General features: G+C 41.4%; 1 protein-coding gene across 15 annotated transcripts in view; it reads right to left on the bottom strand.

The window, feature by feature from the left end:
- LOC134483112 (IQ domain-containing protein M-like) overlaps positions 1 to 18,170 on the bottom strand; it is a 220,896-nt gene that overhangs the window by 163,289 nt on the left and 39,437 nt on the right. For 7 of the 15 annotated variants that reach the window (XR_010060048.1, XM_063278342.1, XM_063278351.1 and 4 more), the window contains 2 exons: positions 11,583 to 11,660; positions 9,395 to 9,477 (listed from right to left, as the gene is read on the bottom strand). Coding sequence is in view for 10 of the 15 variants with exons in the window: in XM_063278342.1 (XP_063134412.1) it covers positions 9,395 to 9,477; positions 11,583 to 11,619 (120 nt within the window). In the remaining 5 variants the exon portion in view is untranslated. Of the gene's footprint in view, positions 1 to 9,394; positions 9,478 to 11,582; positions 11,661 to 18,170 lie in introns of those variants that run through there. The other 8 variants (XM_063278343.1, XM_063278348.1, XM_063278344.1 and 5 more) reach the window with 3 other exon arrangements.

Here is an 18,170-nt window from a genome sequence, read left to right as displayed (position 1 = left end):
CACATCAAACCAGATACACTCAAACTAATAGAAGAAAAACTAGGGAAGCATTTGGAACACATGGGCACTGGAAAAAATTTCCTGAACAAAACACCAATGGCTTATGCTCTAAGATCAAGAATCGACAAATGGGATCTCATAAAACTGCAAAGCTTCTGTAAGGCAAAGGACACTGTGGTTAGGACAAAACGGGAACCAACAGATTGGGAAAAGATCTTTACCAATCCTACAACAGATAGAGGCCTTATATCCAAAATATACAAAGAACCCAAGAAGTTAGACCGCAGGGAGACAAATAACCCTATTAAAAAATGGGGTTCAGAGCTAAACAAAGAATTCACAGCTGAGGAATGCCGAATGGCTGAGAAACACCTAAAGAAATGTTCAACATCTTTAGTCATAAGGGAAATGCAAATCAAAACAACCCTGAGATTTCACCTCACACCAGTGAGAATGGCTAAGATCAAAAACTCAGGTGACAGCAGATGCTGGCAAGGATGTGGAGAAAGAGGAACACTCCTCCATTGTTGGTGGGATTGCAGACTGGTACAACCATTCTGGAAATCAGTCTGGAGGTTCCTCAGAAAATTGGACATTGAACTACCTGAGGATCCAGCTATACCTCTCTTGGGCATATACCCAAAAGATGCCCCAACATATAAAAAAGACACGTGCTCCACTATGTTCATAGCAGCCTTATTTATAATAGCCAGAAGCTGGAAAGAACCCAGATGCCCTTCAACAGAGGAATGTGGTACATCTACACAATGGAATATTACTCAGCTATCAAAAACAATGACTTTATGAAATTCGTAGGCAAATGGTTGGAACTGGAAAATATCATCCTGAGTGAGGTAATCCAATCACAGAAAAACACACATGGTATGCACTCATTGATAAGTGGCTATTAGCCCAAATGCTTGAATTACCCTAGATGCCTAGAACACATGAAACTCAAGACGGATGATCAAAATGTGAATGCTTCACTCCTTCTTTAAAAGGGGAACAAGAATACCCTTGGCAGGGAATAGAGAGGCAAAGATTAAAACAGACACAGAAGGAACACCCATTCAGAGCCTGCCCCACATGTGGCCCATACATATACAGCCATCCAATTAGACAAGATGGATGAAGCAAAGAAATGCAGGCCGACAGGAGCTGGATGTAGATCGCTCCTGAGAGACACAGCCAGAATACAGCAAATACAGAGGCGAATGCCAGCAGCAAACCACTGAACTGAGAATAGGTCCCCCGTTGAGGGAATCAGAGAAAGAACTGGAAGAGCTTGAAGGAGCTCGAGACCCCTTATGAACAACAATGCCAACCAACCAGAGCTTCCAGGGACTAAGCCACTACCTAAAGACTATATATGGACTGACCCTGGACTCTGACCTCATAGGTAGCAATGAATATCCTAGTAAGAGCACCAGTGGAAGGGGAAGCCCTGGGTCCTGCTAAGACTGAACCCCCAGTAAACTAGATTGTTGGGGGGAGGGCAGCAATGGGGGAGGAAGGGGAGGGGAACACCCATAAAGAAGGGGAGGGGGAGGGATTAGGGGGATGTTTGCCCGGAATCCGGGAAAGGGAATAACACTCGAAATGTAAATAAGAAATACTCAAGTTAATTAAAAAAAAGTGTATAGGCTGCCGCTGCAGAGAGCCCGTGGGGAGCACCCCACGAGCGAACCTGAGCCTCGGGACCACAGGTAAGACCAAATTTTCTGCTGCAAGAAAGCTGCCTGGTGAGCTTGGGACACAGGAAAGCAGAATTTCTCTAGGACCGGGCACGTTCTGTGTTTACCTGAAGTCCCACACCCGCGGATCCCGGCCCGCAGCAGCTCTCTGCTCCCAGACCCGGTGAGAGAGAGACCCAACTGCCTGGTCAGGTGGGCACTCCTGAGGCTGCAGAGCGGAAGAGACCACCAACTCTGCTCACCCCTGCCCACATCCCTGGCCCAAGAGGAAACTGTATAAGGCCTCTGGGCTCCCGTGGGGGAGGGCCCAGGAGCGGCAGGACCCCTGTGCCTGAGACACCGCCGGAACCTGAAAGAAACAGACCGGATAAACAGTTCTCTGCACCCAAATCCCGTGGGAGGGAGAGCTAAACCTTCAGAGAGGCAGACAAGCCTGGGAAACCAGAAGTGACTGCTCCCTGCACACACAGCTCGGACGCCAGAGGAAAAAGCCAAAGACCATCTGGAACCCTGGTGCACTGAAGTTCCCGGAAGGGGCGGCACAGGTCTTCCTGGTTGCTGCCGCTGCAGAGAGCCCCTGGGCAGCACCCCACGAGCGAACCTGAGCCTCGGGACCACAGGTAAGACCAAATTTTCTGCTGCAAGAAAGCTGCCTGGTGAACTCAAGACACAGGCACACAGGAACAGCTGAAGACCTGTAGAGAGGAAAAACTACACGCCCGAAAGCAGAACACTCTGTCCCCATAACTGACTGAAAGAGAGGAAAACAGGTCTACAGCACTCCTGTCACACAGGCTTATAGGACAGTCTAGCCACTGTCAGAAATAGCAGAATAAAGTAACACTAGAGATAATCTGATGGCGAGAGGCAAGCGCAGGAACCCAAGCAACAGAAACCAAGACTACATGCCATCATCGGAGCCCAATTCTCCCACCAAAACAAACATGGAATATCCAAACACACCAGAAAAGCAAGATCTAGTTACAAAATCATATTTGATCATGATGCTGGAGGACTTAAAGAAAGACATGAACACACTTAGGGAAGCACAGGAAAACATTAATAAACAAGTAAAAGCCTACAGAGAGGAATCGCAAAAATCCCTGAAAGAATTCCAGGAAAACACAATCAAACAGTTGAAGGAATTAAAAATGGAAATAGAAGCAATCAAGAAAGAACACATGGAAACAACCCTGGATATAGAAAACCAAAAGAAGAGACAAGGAGCTGTAGATACAAGCCTCACCAACAGAATTCAAGAGATGGAAGAGAGAATCTCAGGAGCAGAAGATTCCATAGAAATCATTGACTCAACTGTCAAAGATAATGTAAAGCGGAAAAAGCTACTGGTCCAAAACATACAGGAAATCCAGGACTCAATGAGAAGATCAAACCTAAGGATAATAGGTATAGAAGAGAGTGAAGACTCCCAGCTCAAAGGACCAGTAAATATCTTCAACAAAATCATAGAAGAAAACTTCCCTAACCTAAAAAAAGAGATACCCATAGACATACAAGAAGCCTACAGAACTCCAAATAGATTGGACCAGAAAAGAAACACCTCCCGTCACATAATTGTCAAAACACCAAACGCACAAAATAAAGAAAGAATATTAAAAGCAGTAAGGGAAAAAGGTCAAGTAACATATAAAGGGAGACCTATCAGAATCACACCAGACTTCTCGCCAGAAACTATGAAGGCCAGAAGATCCTGGACTGATGTCATACAGACCCTAAGAGAACACAAATGCCAGCCCAGGTTACTGTATCCAGCAAAACTCTCAATTAACATTGATGGAGAAACCAAGATATTCCATGACAAAACCAAATTTACACAATATCTTTCTACAAATCCAGCACTACAAAGGATAATAAATGGTAAAGCCCAACATAAGGAGGCAAGCTATACCCTAGAAGAAGCAAGAAACTAATCGTCTTGGCAACAAAACAAAGAGAAGAAAAGCACACAAACATAACCTCACATCCAAATATGAATATAACAGGAAGCAATAATCACTATTCCTTAATATCTCTCAACATCAATGGGCTCAACTCCCCAATAAAAAGACATAGATTAACAAACTGGATACCCAACAAGGACCCTGCATTCTGCTGCCTACAGGAAACACACCTCAGAGACAAAGACAGACACTACCTCAGAGTGAAAGGCTGGAAAACAACTTTCCAAGCAAATGGTCAGAAGAAGCAAGCTGGAGTAGCCATTCTAATATCAAATAAAATCAATTTTCAACTAAAAGTCATCAAAAAAGATAAGGAAGGACACTTCATATTCATCAATGGAAAAATCCACCAAGATGAACTCTCAATCCTAAATATCTATGCCCCAAATACAAGGGCACCTACATACGTAAAAGAAACCTTACTAAAGCTCAAAACACACATTGCACCTCACACAATAATAGTGGGAGACTTCAACACCCCACTCTCATCAATGGACAGATCATGGAAACAGAAATTAAAGAGTGATGTCGACAGACTAAGAGAAGTCATGAGCCAAATGGACTTAACGGATATTTATAGAACATTCTATCCTAAAGCAAAAGGATATACCTTCTTCTCAGCTCCTCATGGTACTTTCTCCAAAATTGACCATATAATTGGTCAAAAAACGGGCCTCAACAGGTACAGAAAGATAGAGATAATCCCATGCATGCTATCGGACCACCACGGCCTAAAACTGGTCTTCAATAACAATAAGGGAAGAATGCCCACATATACGTGGAAATTGAACAATGTTCTACTCAATGATAACCTGGTCAAGGAAGAAATAAAGAAAGAAATTAAAAACTTTTTAGAATTTAATGAAAATGAAGATACAACATACCCAAACTTATGGGACACAATGAAAGCTGTGCTAAGAGGAAAACTCATAGCGCTGAGTGCCTGCAGAAAGAAACAGGAAAGAGCATATGTCAGCAGCTTGACAGCACACCTAAAAGCTCTAGAACAAAAAGAAGCAAATACACCCAGGAGGAGTAGAAGGCAGGAAATAATCAAACTCAGAGCTGAAATCAACCAAGTAGAAACAAAAAGGACCATAGAAAGAATCAACAGAACCAAAAGTTGGTTCTTTGAGAAAATCAACAAGATAGATAAACCCTTAGCCAGACTAACGAGAGGACACAGAGAGTGCGTCCAAATTAACAAAATTAGAAATGAAAAGGGAGACATAACTACAGATTCAGAGGAAATTCAAAAAATCATCAGATCTTACTATAAAAACCTATATTCAACAAAATTTGAAAATCTTCAGGAAATGGACAATTTCCTAGACAGATACCAGGTATCGAAGTTAAATCAGGAACAGATAAACCAGTTAAACAACCCCATAACTCCTAAGGAAATAGAAGCAGTCATTAAAGGTCTTCCAACCAAAAAGAGCCCAGGTCCAGACGGGTTTAGTGCAGAATTCTATCAAACCTTCATAGAAGACCTCATACCAATATTATCCAAACTATTCCACAAAATTGAAACAGATGGAGCACTACCGAATTCCTTCTACGAAGCCACAATTACTCTTATACCTAAACCACACAAAGACACAACAAAGAAAGAGAACTTCGGACCAATTTCCCTTATGAATATCGACGCAAAAATACTCAATAAAATTCTGGCAAACCGAATTCAAGAGCACATCAAAACAATCATCCACCATGATCAAGTAGGCTTCATCCCAGGCATGCAGGGATGGTTTAATATACGGAAAACCATCAACGTGATCCATCATATAAACAAACTGAAAGAACAAAACCACATGATCATTTCATTAGATGCTGAGAAAGCATTTGACAAAATTCAACACCCCTTCATGATAAAAGTCCTGGAAAGAATAGGAATTCAAGGCCCATACCTAAACATAGTAAAAGCCATATACAGCAAACCAGTTGCTAACATTAAACTAAATGGAGAGAAACTCGAAGCAATCCCACTAAAATCAGGGACTAGACAAGGCTGCCCACTCTCTCCCTACTTATTCAATATAGTTCTTGAAGTTCTAGCCAGAGCAATCAGACAACAAAAGGAGATCAAGGGGATACAGATCGGAAAAGAAGAAGTCAAAATATCACTATTTGCAGATGACATGATAGTATATTTAAGTGATCCCAAAAGTTCCACCAGAGAACTCCTAAAGCTGATAAACAACTTCAGCAAAGTGGCTGGGTATAAAATTAACTCAAATAAATCAGTTGCCTTCCTCTATACAAAAGAGAAACAAGCCGAGAAAGAAATTAGGGAAACGACACCCTTCATAATAGACCCAAATAATATAAAGTACCTCGGTGTGACTTTAACCAAGCAAGTAAAAGATCTGTACAATAAGAACTTCAAGACACTGAGGAAAGAAATTGAAGAAGACCTCAGAAGATGGAAAGATCTCCCATGCTCATGGATTGGCAGGATTAATATAGTAAAAATGGCCATTTTACCAAAAGCAATCTACAGATTCAATGCAATCCCCATCAAAATTCCAATCCAATTCTTCAAAGAGTTAGACAGAACAATTTGCAAATTCATCTGGAATAACAAAAAACCCAGGATAACTAAAGCTATCCTCAACAATAAAAGGACTTCAGGGGGAATCACTATCCCTGAACTCAAGCAGTATTACAGAGCAATAGTGATAAAAACTGCATGGTATTGGTACAGAGACAGACAGATAGACCAATGGAATAGAATTGAAGACCCAGAAATGAACCCACACACCTATGGTCACTTGATTTTTGACAAAGGAGCCAAAACCATCCAATGGAAAAAAGATAGCATTTTCAGCAAATGGTGCTGGTTCAACTGGAGGGCAACATGTAGAAGAATGCAGATCGATCCATGCTTATCACCCTGTACAAAGCTTAAGTCCAAGTGGATCAAGGACCTCCACATCAAACCAGACACACTCAAACTAATAGAAGAAAAACTAGGGAAGCATCTGGAACACATGGGCACTGGAAAAAATTTCCTGAACAAAACACCAATGGCTTATGCTCTAAGATCAAGAATCGACAAATGGGATCTCATAAAACTGCAAAGCTTCTGTAAGGCAAAGGACACGGTGGTTAGGACAAAACGGCAACCTGTAACAGATTGGGAAAAGATCTTTACCAATCCTACAACAGATAGAGGCCTTATATCCAAAATATACAAAGAACTCAAGAAGTTAGACCGCAGGGAAACAAATAACCCTATTAAAAAATGGGGTTCAGAGCTAAACAAAGAATTCACAGCTGAGGAATGCCGAATGGCTGAGAAACACCTAAAGAAATGTTCAACATCTTTAGTCATAAGGGAAATGCAAATCAAAACAACCCTGAGATTTCACCTCACACCAGTGAGAATGGCTAAGATCAAAAACTCAGGTGACAGCAGATGCTGGCGAGGATGTGGAGAAAGAGGAACACTCCTCCATTGTTGGTGGGATTGCAGACTGGTAAAACCATTCTGGAAATCAGTCTGGAGGTTCCTCAGAAAATTGGACATTGAACTGCCTGAGGATCCAGCTATACCTCTCTTGGGCATATACCCAAAAGATGCCCCAACATATAAAAGAGACACGTGCTCCACTATGTTCATCGCAGCCTTATTTATAATAGCCAGAAAATGGAAAGAACCGAGATGCCCTTCAACAGAGGAATGGATACAGAAAATGTGGTACATCTACACAATGGAATATTACTCAGCTATCAAAAACAACGAGTCTATGAAATTCGTAGGCAAATGGTTGGAACTGGAAAATATCATCCTGAGTGAGCTAACCCAATCACCGAAAGACATACATGGTATGCACTCATTGATAAGTGGCTATTAGCCCAAATGCTTGAATTACCCTAGATCCCTAGAACAAAGGAAACTCAAGACGGATGATCAAAATGTGAATGCTTCACTCCTTCTTTAAATGAGGAAAAAGAATACCCTTGGCTGGGAAGGGAGAGGCAAAGATTAAAACAGAGACTGAAGGAACACCCATTCAGAGCCTGCCCCACAGGTGGCCCATACATATACAGCCACCCAATTGGACAAGATGGATGAAGCAAAGAAGTGCAGACCGACAGGAGCCGGATGTAGATCGCTCCTGAGAGACACAGCCAGAATACAGCAAATACAGAGGCGAATGCCAGCAGCAAACCACTGAGCTGAGAATAGGTCCCCCGTTGAAGGAATCAGAGAAAGAACTGGAAGAGCTTGAAGGGGCTCGAGACCCCAAAAGTACAACAATGTCAAGCAACCAGAGCTTCCAGGGACTAAGCCACTACCTAAAGACTATATATGGACTGACCCTGGACTCTGACCCCATAGGTAGCAATGAATATCCTAGTAAGAGCACCAGTGGAAGGGGAAGCCCTGGGTCCTGCTAAGACTGAACCCCCAGTGAACTAGACTATGGGGGGAGGGCGGCAATGGGGGGAGGGTTGGGAGGGGAACACCCATAAGGAAGGGGAGGGGGGAGGGGGATTTGCCCGGAAACCGGGAAAGGGAATAACACTTGAAATGTATATAAGAAATACTCAAGTTAATAAAAAAAAAATTGAAAAAAGAAAAAAAAAGTGTATATACATATATATATGAATATATAATAACATTTAAAGAATGGATGAATTTGAAGGAGAGCAGGAAGGGGTATATGGAAGGATTTCAAGGGAAGGATGGGAAGGGAGAAATTAATTATAATTAAATTATCTCAAGAAATACAGTCTATTTTTAAATAATTTTTTTAATTTAGTCATTTTAACCACCTCTGAGAACACTTAACTGTCTATAAAATTCCCAAATGTTTCTCTGCTAAGCTGGAAACCACTCAGGATGGAGGTATGCTGTCATGAATTGATTGTATGTATTGATAACAGGATATAATTTTTCAGTTGTTTTTAATCACGTGTTTCTTAATTTTGAGCAGCATAGTCAGTGGAAGACTGACACAGCTCCAGGTCCCTGAAATGCAATTGTCTATACAATATCTGTCCTACAGATGGACAGAGCTGGTTACAAAAAGCCAAGTTGTTGTCACTTCTAATTGTTGCCAACTCAAGATGTCATTAAGCTCTTGGTGCTAAGTATTACCTTTACCACTTGTCCCAATGGCTGCCCCGTCTTAAGATTTCCCACCTGCTCTGCAAAGCCTTTTTCCCAAACTGGGACCCCCGTCTTTGCTCCCTTTTACCCTCCCACCCTTCCTAAGACCGCACAACTGCCTGACGCCTAGCAAATGTCTGTTGAGCAGGCACAACGCTTGTTGCTGGAGATACGACATTCCGAGAAGACAGCCTGTCCTCCAGGGTCTACAGACTGCAACAGAGAGCTTTAATGCAAAGTGACACGGGAAAAGACACCGGTTCACATATCAGGCTGAGGAGACCGGAGAGGTGCGTCTCATGGTGAAGCTTCTATTCTAGTTTTGTCTAAACAGACTTAAGGGAATACTTACATAAAATGATAAATCCAAGAAAGGGTTAACACCCTTAAATATATCAAATGTGCAAACGTGTGTGTGTGTGTGTGTGTGTGTGTGTGTGTGTGTGTAATCATCAAATCATTTGAATAATGATCTGTGTGCCATCTGAATCGGTTTTTATAAAAGCTACTTGAAGTTGTCATTAGTGTCCATGAAAGCTTTTGTGATGATCATTACGGTCTTCAAGTCCCTGACTCATTTTTTCTGAATAGACGCATTAAATAAGGCAAAGCAATACCTCGTTTACTCTCTTGTAATGCTGGGCGATAAGAGATTTTGCTTCTTGCAAAAAATCTCGCTGGGTGGTTTCTAATAAGGGGCCTAGAATGGAAACAAAAACACTGCTTTAAATAAAAGTATTTGTTTTGTGGCTGAGACAAGGTCACAAGCTGGCTTGCCATTTGCCATTGTCCTTCCTCAGCCTCCCAGGCACTGCTTAAAATCATTACTTACTTCCCTACAGCAAGGGGGTGAAGCTAGGAGATTAAATTTTGGAGACAGTTGTGGATTTTGTGGGGCTCAATTACGGGGACTTTCTAAGTAATCTTTACAGTTCGATTCGAAAGAAATGAAATAACGTCTACTTGTATGTAATATCTATTATTTGAAAAGAAAACTCAATTTATAGTGGTCAGGATAATGAGCTAAATGATCTTAAATATTAAGTCCCTGAAAAACTAAAGGAAAAAACAAACAAACTTGAAATATCCATCGTCTTTGAAGATTCTTTGAATATCATCTTATAAAAATATTAAAATACATTTGGGGCATAAAAATATTAACTCTTACCCAGTTGACTAAAGCATATAACTCTATACGTTTTTGAGTGTTTTTAATTTGTTGGTAAAGTAACAATTATAAAATAAAATGCCTCAATAAATCAGTAGGACTTATATGGAAATGAGAAATATCCATTCTTTTTTTTAAATTTTTTATTAGATATACTTCTTTACTTACATTTCAAATGTTATTCCCCTTCCCGGTTTCCTGTCCATAAGCCCCCATCCCCTCCCCTCCTACAGATATTCCTTCCATACATCCCCCTGACTGCCCCCCATATTCCTCTTCACTGGGGGTCCAACCTTGGCAAGACCAAGGGCTTCCCATTCCACTGGTGCCCCAACAAGGCACATATGCAGTTGGAGCCCTGGGTCAGTCCATGTATAGTCTTTCGGTAGTGGTTTAGTCCCTGGAAGCTCTGGTTGGTTGGCATTGTTGTTTTTATGGGGTTGCAAGCTCCTTCAACTCTTTCAATCCTTCCTCTAATTCCCCCCCAAGGGGGATCCTTGAACAAGCCTTTTATGCACCCAAAAGTCCCAGAGCCTTGTAAGCCTGTATTTTCTAACACAGAAAGTTTCACTCCTTCCCAGTTAGACTTCACTTCCCAGAAAGCCTTCACAAAAAAAATTACAAAAAAGATAATCAAAGATTTATGGTCATGTGGGTGAGTCCATCCTGCATGTGTAGTCTGAGTGAATGCCCTTACTGGTCTGTGTTTGACTGAATTCGCAGGATTTGGAAAAGGCACCCTCAAACTGAGCCTGTTGGCAGATGCCTAGAATCCCAGCATTTGGGAAGCTGAGACAAAAAGATTTTGAGGCCAGCCTGGGCTACATAACAAGATACTGTCTCAAAAAGTCAAAAATAAAACTGTGCTAAATAACCTTAGGCACAATGAACTCAATTCTGCATGTATTCATTGCGTACCTGCTAAGCTCTGTGCTGCTTTCAGTGCCAAATGTGCCCACACGGGACACCGTTGCACCTGTTTTCTATGTACTATAGAGCTTGGGTTCTTCTAGAAAGAATCTATTAACAAACTCAATGGCATTTAGTACAAAGTATACTGAAATATAGAATAGCATAAACCACCACTAACTGGCCCCCTGATGACTAAACTTCACCTTGAAGAGTTAAAGCTTTACATTGCGTGATGGAAGGAAAGGTTTAAAACAGAAACATCTCCAGAGAAATGACCCAGTGAGGCAAATCCAAACTCAAGCAGCAGCTTTAAATCTGTACTTCATTAATTTCTTGAGCTCCCAGCACCCCAGCCAGAGTAGCTCAAACTCTGTTTCATATTTAAGCTCCTACTAAGTTTTATTTTAAAGGAAATAATCGTTGGCTAAAATAACATATATCTAACAGGTGAAAGCCAAGATATTTCAATAAAAGATTCATGCATAGAAAAGATCATGTTCCAAAAAGATAAACATGAACAGCTGTTAGTCATGGGCACTCTTGGCTATACCAGCCATGTTTCAAGCAGTGGGTAGCCGCACGTGACTAGTAAATAACATGTCAGGCCTTCTCTGTTCGTAGAAGTCAAAAGTCATGCTTTACACATGGTTTGTTCTGTGAGTCATTGCATCAGAGGAAAAGATTCTTCAAAACAATTTCATTGATTAGGTAACATGGCTACTCACCTTCCACTACTTCAGGTATAGCTTCTGCAGTTGCCATGACGGGTAGGTTGGGTTATCCTTCTTGAATGCTGAATGCCACTGTTTATGAGTGATAAAGATGTGACGGTCACTTATTTAGGTATTTTATTTATTCATAAATAAAATGATTAACTAACACTTATATTGCATACTTTTAATCTAAAACTTTCCGGGGCTACACACACACGTGCACACACACACACACACACACACACACACACACACACACACACACACAATCTTACAGTCGTTAGTGTTTTGCTTTCACAGATGTCTACATGCATGTGAGAGTATCAGAAGCCCTAGAACTGGAATTACAGATAGTTGTGAGCGGCCATGAAGGTGCTGAGACTTTAACCCAGCTCCTCTGGAAGAGCAGAGCCACCCCTCCAGCCCCCTGATCTAAAGCTTTCAATGTCTCTTCTCTGATGGGTGGTGGGGTATTTGCTTACATTCTACCTTACTGGACTCAAACAGCTTTGAAAGGGTTTGGATGTCTTTAAGTGTATTCCCAAAGGTTCCCATGTTGAAAGCATGGCTCTTGGTGTGCCAATGACAGTGTGAAGGACTTAAGAACTAGTGAAGCATCTTTAAGTCATGTGGAGGATGTAATAGGATTAGGTTGAGCTACCCTAGCCCCTCTGGCTTCCGGTTTCTGAGATATGATTGCTCTCTTCCTCATGTGCTGCCACTATGAGAAACTCAGCCACAAGCTTCCCCACTGAAGCTGGGACAAAGCTAGCGCCGTAATTTGCACCTCTGGAACGGAGTTAAATGAACTTCCCTCAGACAGTTCATGTATTGTAACAGAGCTGGACAGCTCCTAGAGCTACTGCCTCACATTTGGTAGAGCCCGAAAGAAAAAATGGAGAGAAAGGGAACCAACAGTTCATGCGAACAGCTATTTCGTGGAGTAAAAGAACTCAACTTCAAATATTCTACCTCGAGATGCTGTGAGAGCTCACGTAACTTCATTACTTTCTTATTAATATCTAATTCATACCTTATACATTCCAGCTCTGATCTTAGATTTGTGTTCATCTTCAACTTAAAAAGTGCCCGGGGTTTTGTTCCCATCTCCTTCGTGACTTGTCTAGTCTCAGTCCCTTATCTCTGCTTTAAATATCATAGCTATGCTGGCTATTTCATCTGTGTAAGGAGCTAACAATAGAAGTATGTCTAAGAGTCCCATAACCCCACATAGACCACATGCACCTGGAAAGCAAAATTATACTAAAAAAAAAAAATACTAGAAATTAAACACTGCTTGTCCTCAACTGTGAATGACTACCATGCACCTGGGAAGTTTAATGAACATATCAGTCTAGATTCTAAGAACTTCATTTTTGAAGTTTACCTCTGCCTTGAACCTTGATACAGGGGTTTCTAGTCCAGTGTTCCAGATTCTGGAGATGCTCGGAAATGGACTGGTACATGGACGGAGCTGAGTTCTCCTTTCTACATCAATACTACGTTCCTTTGAAAGCATTATGCTATGTATTACGTGTCGCTAGAGTTATGGAATCACTTGCACTGGTGGAAACTGTGCACTCAGTGTTTGTATGATTATAAACAAGAATACTACATGCCTCGCAGGGACCCACACACCATCGTAGTCTAGACTTTACACATAACTGTTCAGTTGACTGACTCATCCAACAATCTGTGAAGAAGAGTTCAACCCTTTGGGGACTATTGTAATAAGCATAAACTCCACCCCACGAAAGTCATTACTATAGTCACATGTGGTTAGATAAAGAAGTATAAAAAGTTTCCTCGGTCCCTACCCAGACAAAGAAACCACTACAACACGTATTTAAAAATTCGGAATTCTAGAAAAATCTATTTCTCCAAGTCTCAGAATTATATTGTAGGCAGGATCACAGAATATGTCCTCTCTGGGTAGATCAACTTAAAGTTCTCTAAATTGGTAAGAGAAAGCTTAAGATTTACATTCCTGTTTTTGTAGGATAAGAGGCAAACAGAATTAGAACTCATTTCCTACCTTATCTTCATAAAGTAGATGACTAATCAGAGTTGATCATAGACTATACCATATAGGACCTTACATTTTTCCCAAAGGCCTATATATTAAAGGCTTGTATAAAAGTACCAGAAGGTGGTGGCATTTCCTGGTAGGAGGATCTCTGGAAACTGAGTCATACCTTTGAAGAGAATATCAAGACCCTAGACATTCTGCTTCCACTTCCAGGATATGAGCAAACTTCCTCCATCAAATGTCCCTAGTTTAAGGTACTGTGCCACCACAGACCGAAATGATGGAGTCAAACAACCATGGAAAGAAAATTCTGAAACCATGAGCTAAAACAAAACTTCTGTCTTTACAATTGGCCATTAGTATCCTGGAAATGTTGGCCAAGCAAAGGAAAGATAACAAATGTTATGTCTTTCATAAGGATGTACTTGGGATCAAGAACAGATGTGGTTGCCCCACAGGGGGATGCCGGGAAAGGGACCATACTTTAGGGACCTGGAAAAGGTGGCCCAGCAGTTGGTGTGAGAACAAATGACAGAAATTAGGCAAATGGGTGGAACTGGAAAACATCATCCTGAGTGAGCTAACCCAATCACAGAAAGACATACATGGTATGCACTCACTGATAAGTGGATTTTAGCCCAAATGCTCGAATTGCCCTAGATGCCTAGAACACATGAAACTCAAGACGGATGATCAAAATGTGAATGCTTCACTCCTTCTTTAAAAGGGGAACAAGAATACCCTTGGCAGGGAAGAGAGAGGCAAAGATTAAAACAGAGACTGAAGGAACACCCATTCAGAGCCGGCCCCACATGTGGCCCATACATATACAGCCATCCAATTAGACAAGATGGATGAAGCAAAGAAGTGCAGGCCGACAGGAGCCAGATGTAGATCTCTCCTGAGAGACACAGCCAGAATACAGCAAACACAGAGGCGAATGCCAGCAGCAAACCACTGAACTGAGAACGGGACCCCCGTTGAAGGAATCAGAGAAAGAACTGGAAGAGCTTGAAGGGGCTGGAGACCCCATATGAACAACAATGCCAAGCAACCAGAGCCTCCAGGGACTAAGCCACTACCTAAAGACTATACATGGACTGACCCTGGACTCTGACCCCATAGGTAGCAATGAATATCCTAGTAAGAGCACCAGTGGAAGGGGAAGCCCTGGGTCCTGCCAAGGCTGGGCCCCACAATGTAAGAGATTTTTGCGGGGGGGGGGAGTAATGGGAGGTGGATGGGGAGGGGAACACCATATAGAAGGGGAGTGGGAGGGATTTGGGGATGTTGGCCTGGAAATCGGGAAAAGGAATAATATTTGAAATGTAAATAAGAAATACCCAATTTAATAAAGATGGAAGAAAAAAAAGAAAATGCATTAAAAAAATAAAAAATTTAAAAAAAAAAGAAATTTTCGTTTAACACTAACTTTCTTCCCACTGTCTCTCCACACCAAGTTTCTAAATCTCCAGTCCCACTTTCACCTCCACACTTTGCGCTCAGAAACTTGACCTGTATCTACCTGTTCCTGGGGCCCTGGGCCTCAAAACACCTTACGTTTTTGTTTGTCTTCACAGAAGAGCATCCACCTTCCAAAGTGTGGACCAGATCATTTCCTTTCCACTGCTTCTGATTGCATTTAAGGACGTGGCCTTGGCCCTGGCCTTGTGTATCTCACCGTCCTATATAAATATGAAGAAGAAGCTTGGGACTACAATCTTAAAAACTCCACAACTCTGGAACTAAGTCAGTAGGTGGATTTGACTTGGTTTAGTTTTAATTTTCCTCATTTAAATGATATTACTGGGATAAAATACTTTAAAGGGCCCTTCCGATTTTAATTTTGGTGTATTGTTTTTATATATTTTGAAATAAAAAATAAACCGCCGATTCCGAATGACAGAAATCAGCTATGCGGTCAAGGTTTCCCAGGTCTCCTTTGGCCACTTCCTGCCTTTTCAGAAGCTGCAGAGTCTGACATAAAAGGAAAAGTCCAGGCCAGACCTCCTGAGTCACGTGACTCCCCCACAGCCTTCGGCACTCCCTCTCATTCCATAACCTCTCTCTCTTCCATAACCTCTCTCTCGTAGTCTGTTCTGACCACTGTTCCCAATCTGTGCTACATTTTGTTCAAATTAACAAGGGTGATGGTCTATCCATATTGGCCACTGGACTAGATCACAACCCATCAGACGACACACTTCTGAGCAAGTCTTTGAGAAGTTTACCAGAGAGCGCCAGTGCCACCATACTGCTATACCAGATAGAATAGAAAGGAAAAGAGGAGACTCGGTGGTTCCCTCTGTACTTGCTGACTGTGGAGACAGTGCAACCAAACACCTCTTGCTTCTGCCACCACAACTGGAATCCTTATGCCATCCTATGCTGTTTCCTTAGACTGAAAGCAAAGATAGCCCCTTCTCTTTCAAGTTGCTTTAGACAAAGTATTTTCTCACTTGTACAGAACACTAACTATGAGCAGAAAGAACCTGAGATTGCTCGTTTAGATTGGGGAGACTTGCCTTGGTCATGGTATCTGTTCACAGCAGTAAAACCCTAACTAAGACACCTAGAATACATTTTAGCTAGAATCCCCATTGACCACACCTTGTATGATCCCAGAAGCATCCCCACTGGGCAACACACAGCCACCACACCCTCCTAAGAACCAGAAAAAGCAACAGAAACCAAGGAACAAAACACCCCTCCCCCAACAAAGACAAGACAGGAAATCAGCACCTAAAATTCCAGTCTTCCAAAGCCAATTGTGTAGACTCCAGTGTAACAAACACAAGAACAGCCAGGACAAAATGTCTCCACTAGGGCCAGCAACCACACCACAGAAGGCCCTGAGCATTGCAACATAGCTTAACTACAAGTAAGAGACCTTGAAGTGGTCTTTATGAATATGACAGAGGCCCTTAAAGAGGAAATGAGTAAATGGCTTCCAGCTTTGTATTTCCATGGAATTCCTGAGTGTGAAAATGAATGGATCACGACATCTGTATCTGTTAGTTTTGCTTTTCCTTGGGCTGTCCTTTCAGTTCATTTCGTCCTATTCCAATGTGTTAGGTTTTGTTTTATCTTTTTTTAATTTTATTGCATTATTATTATTTAGAAGTCTGTTCGATTTCTAATGACAGAAAGGGTGTGTTCTGGATTGGAGGGGAGGGGTGGGGAGGGGAGGAGGAACTGGGATGTTAGATAAAGGGAAAAGTGTTGCCGGGATACATTATGTGAGAGGAAAAATTGTATTTTTAATAAAAGGGGGGGAAAGGAAGCCGACTCTGCTGAGTCATGTTCAATAAGCCGTGGTTTTCTGTCATCTCACATGACTACGGATTACTACAGTGATCTATGAAATATAATTTGGTGAGGTGGAAGTTACCCCAGTGTGTGCTGCCCAAACACAGGGACCTTAATTCAAACACTCAGATCTCACTTGAGGCTGGATGGGGCGGCGTGTGCCTCTAGCTCATGTCTGTGTAGCGCTAGGGAAGAGAAGACAGCATGGTTCCTGGAGCTTGCTGACCAGCCAATCTGCTTAACTATACTGGCTCTTGGCTCAATGATATTTGTCTCAAAAAATAATAATAAGGTAGAGAGATATAAGGAAAGATACTCAAGATATAACTCTAGCCGCCCCCATGGATATATACATATATGCACATACATATACGAAAATGATTTAGCAAAATCAAACATGTGTACGGAAGTTCCTGGGAATCAAGCATATTATGCCTGTGTTAGTGAGAGTCGATCATTGTCAAGTGGAGCCACATTTGAGTAAAGGTACCAACTGCTCCAAGGAGCTGAAATGCGTAATTTTAGTCTCTACATAATGTAAAATTGAAAACACAGACATCTAAGATACTTTCACAAATCAGTAAAATTATAACAAAAGAAAACACTGAAAAAATTACAAGGCAGATTTCCAAATGGAAATTAGATAATACTCAAAATTGATTTGTTATTAGGAAAAATAAGGCTAAAATTTACAGACACATACCCAAATAAACGACTCTTTAAAATCCCCAAAGACATAGATCAACTCAAATATTCACTCCCTGCCTATTGGAGAATTAATTGGTCAATTTATTAAACTGGTTGGAAATAATCTTCAAAAACTAAATTCCTACCCATGAACCAGACAATTCTGACTCCTTATGGAAAAGGCAACACCATTTACTGAAAGATACATGTAAGGATGATCATAGTAGTACTGTGTAAAAATCGAAATAATAGAAACAATTCTAATGTCCACCAAAAGAAGAATAAATAATGTAAGTACGATGTACATAGTGGAAAATTTGCAGCCTTGACACTGGACTTAATCAAAGATCATTGGTTCTCACAGACAATGTTAAAGAGTAAGTCAGCATAAAGAGGATCTGATTTATGCTCCAGTTGATATAAAGTTCAAAACTAAGTACAACCTCTAGGGAGAGGAGTTAAGAGTCTCAGGTGAGACTATAAGTCCTAGTAATTTCTGACATTTATGGAATGTGGTTTACAATGTGTTCCCTTTGTAAATATGTATTATTCATTAAGCTATGCCCCTGGGAATA

The sequence above is a fragment of the Rattus norvegicus genome, chromosome 19 (assembly GCF_036323735.1).
Source record: "Rattus norvegicus strain BN/NHsdMcwi chromosome 19, GRCr8, whole genome shotgun sequence".
NCBI lineage: Eukaryota > Metazoa > Chordata > Mammalia > Rodentia > Muridae > Rattus > Rattus norvegicus.
The sequence above is the reverse complement of the archived record's forward strand: the minus strand, read 5'-3'. Positions and strand labels throughout refer to the sequence as shown.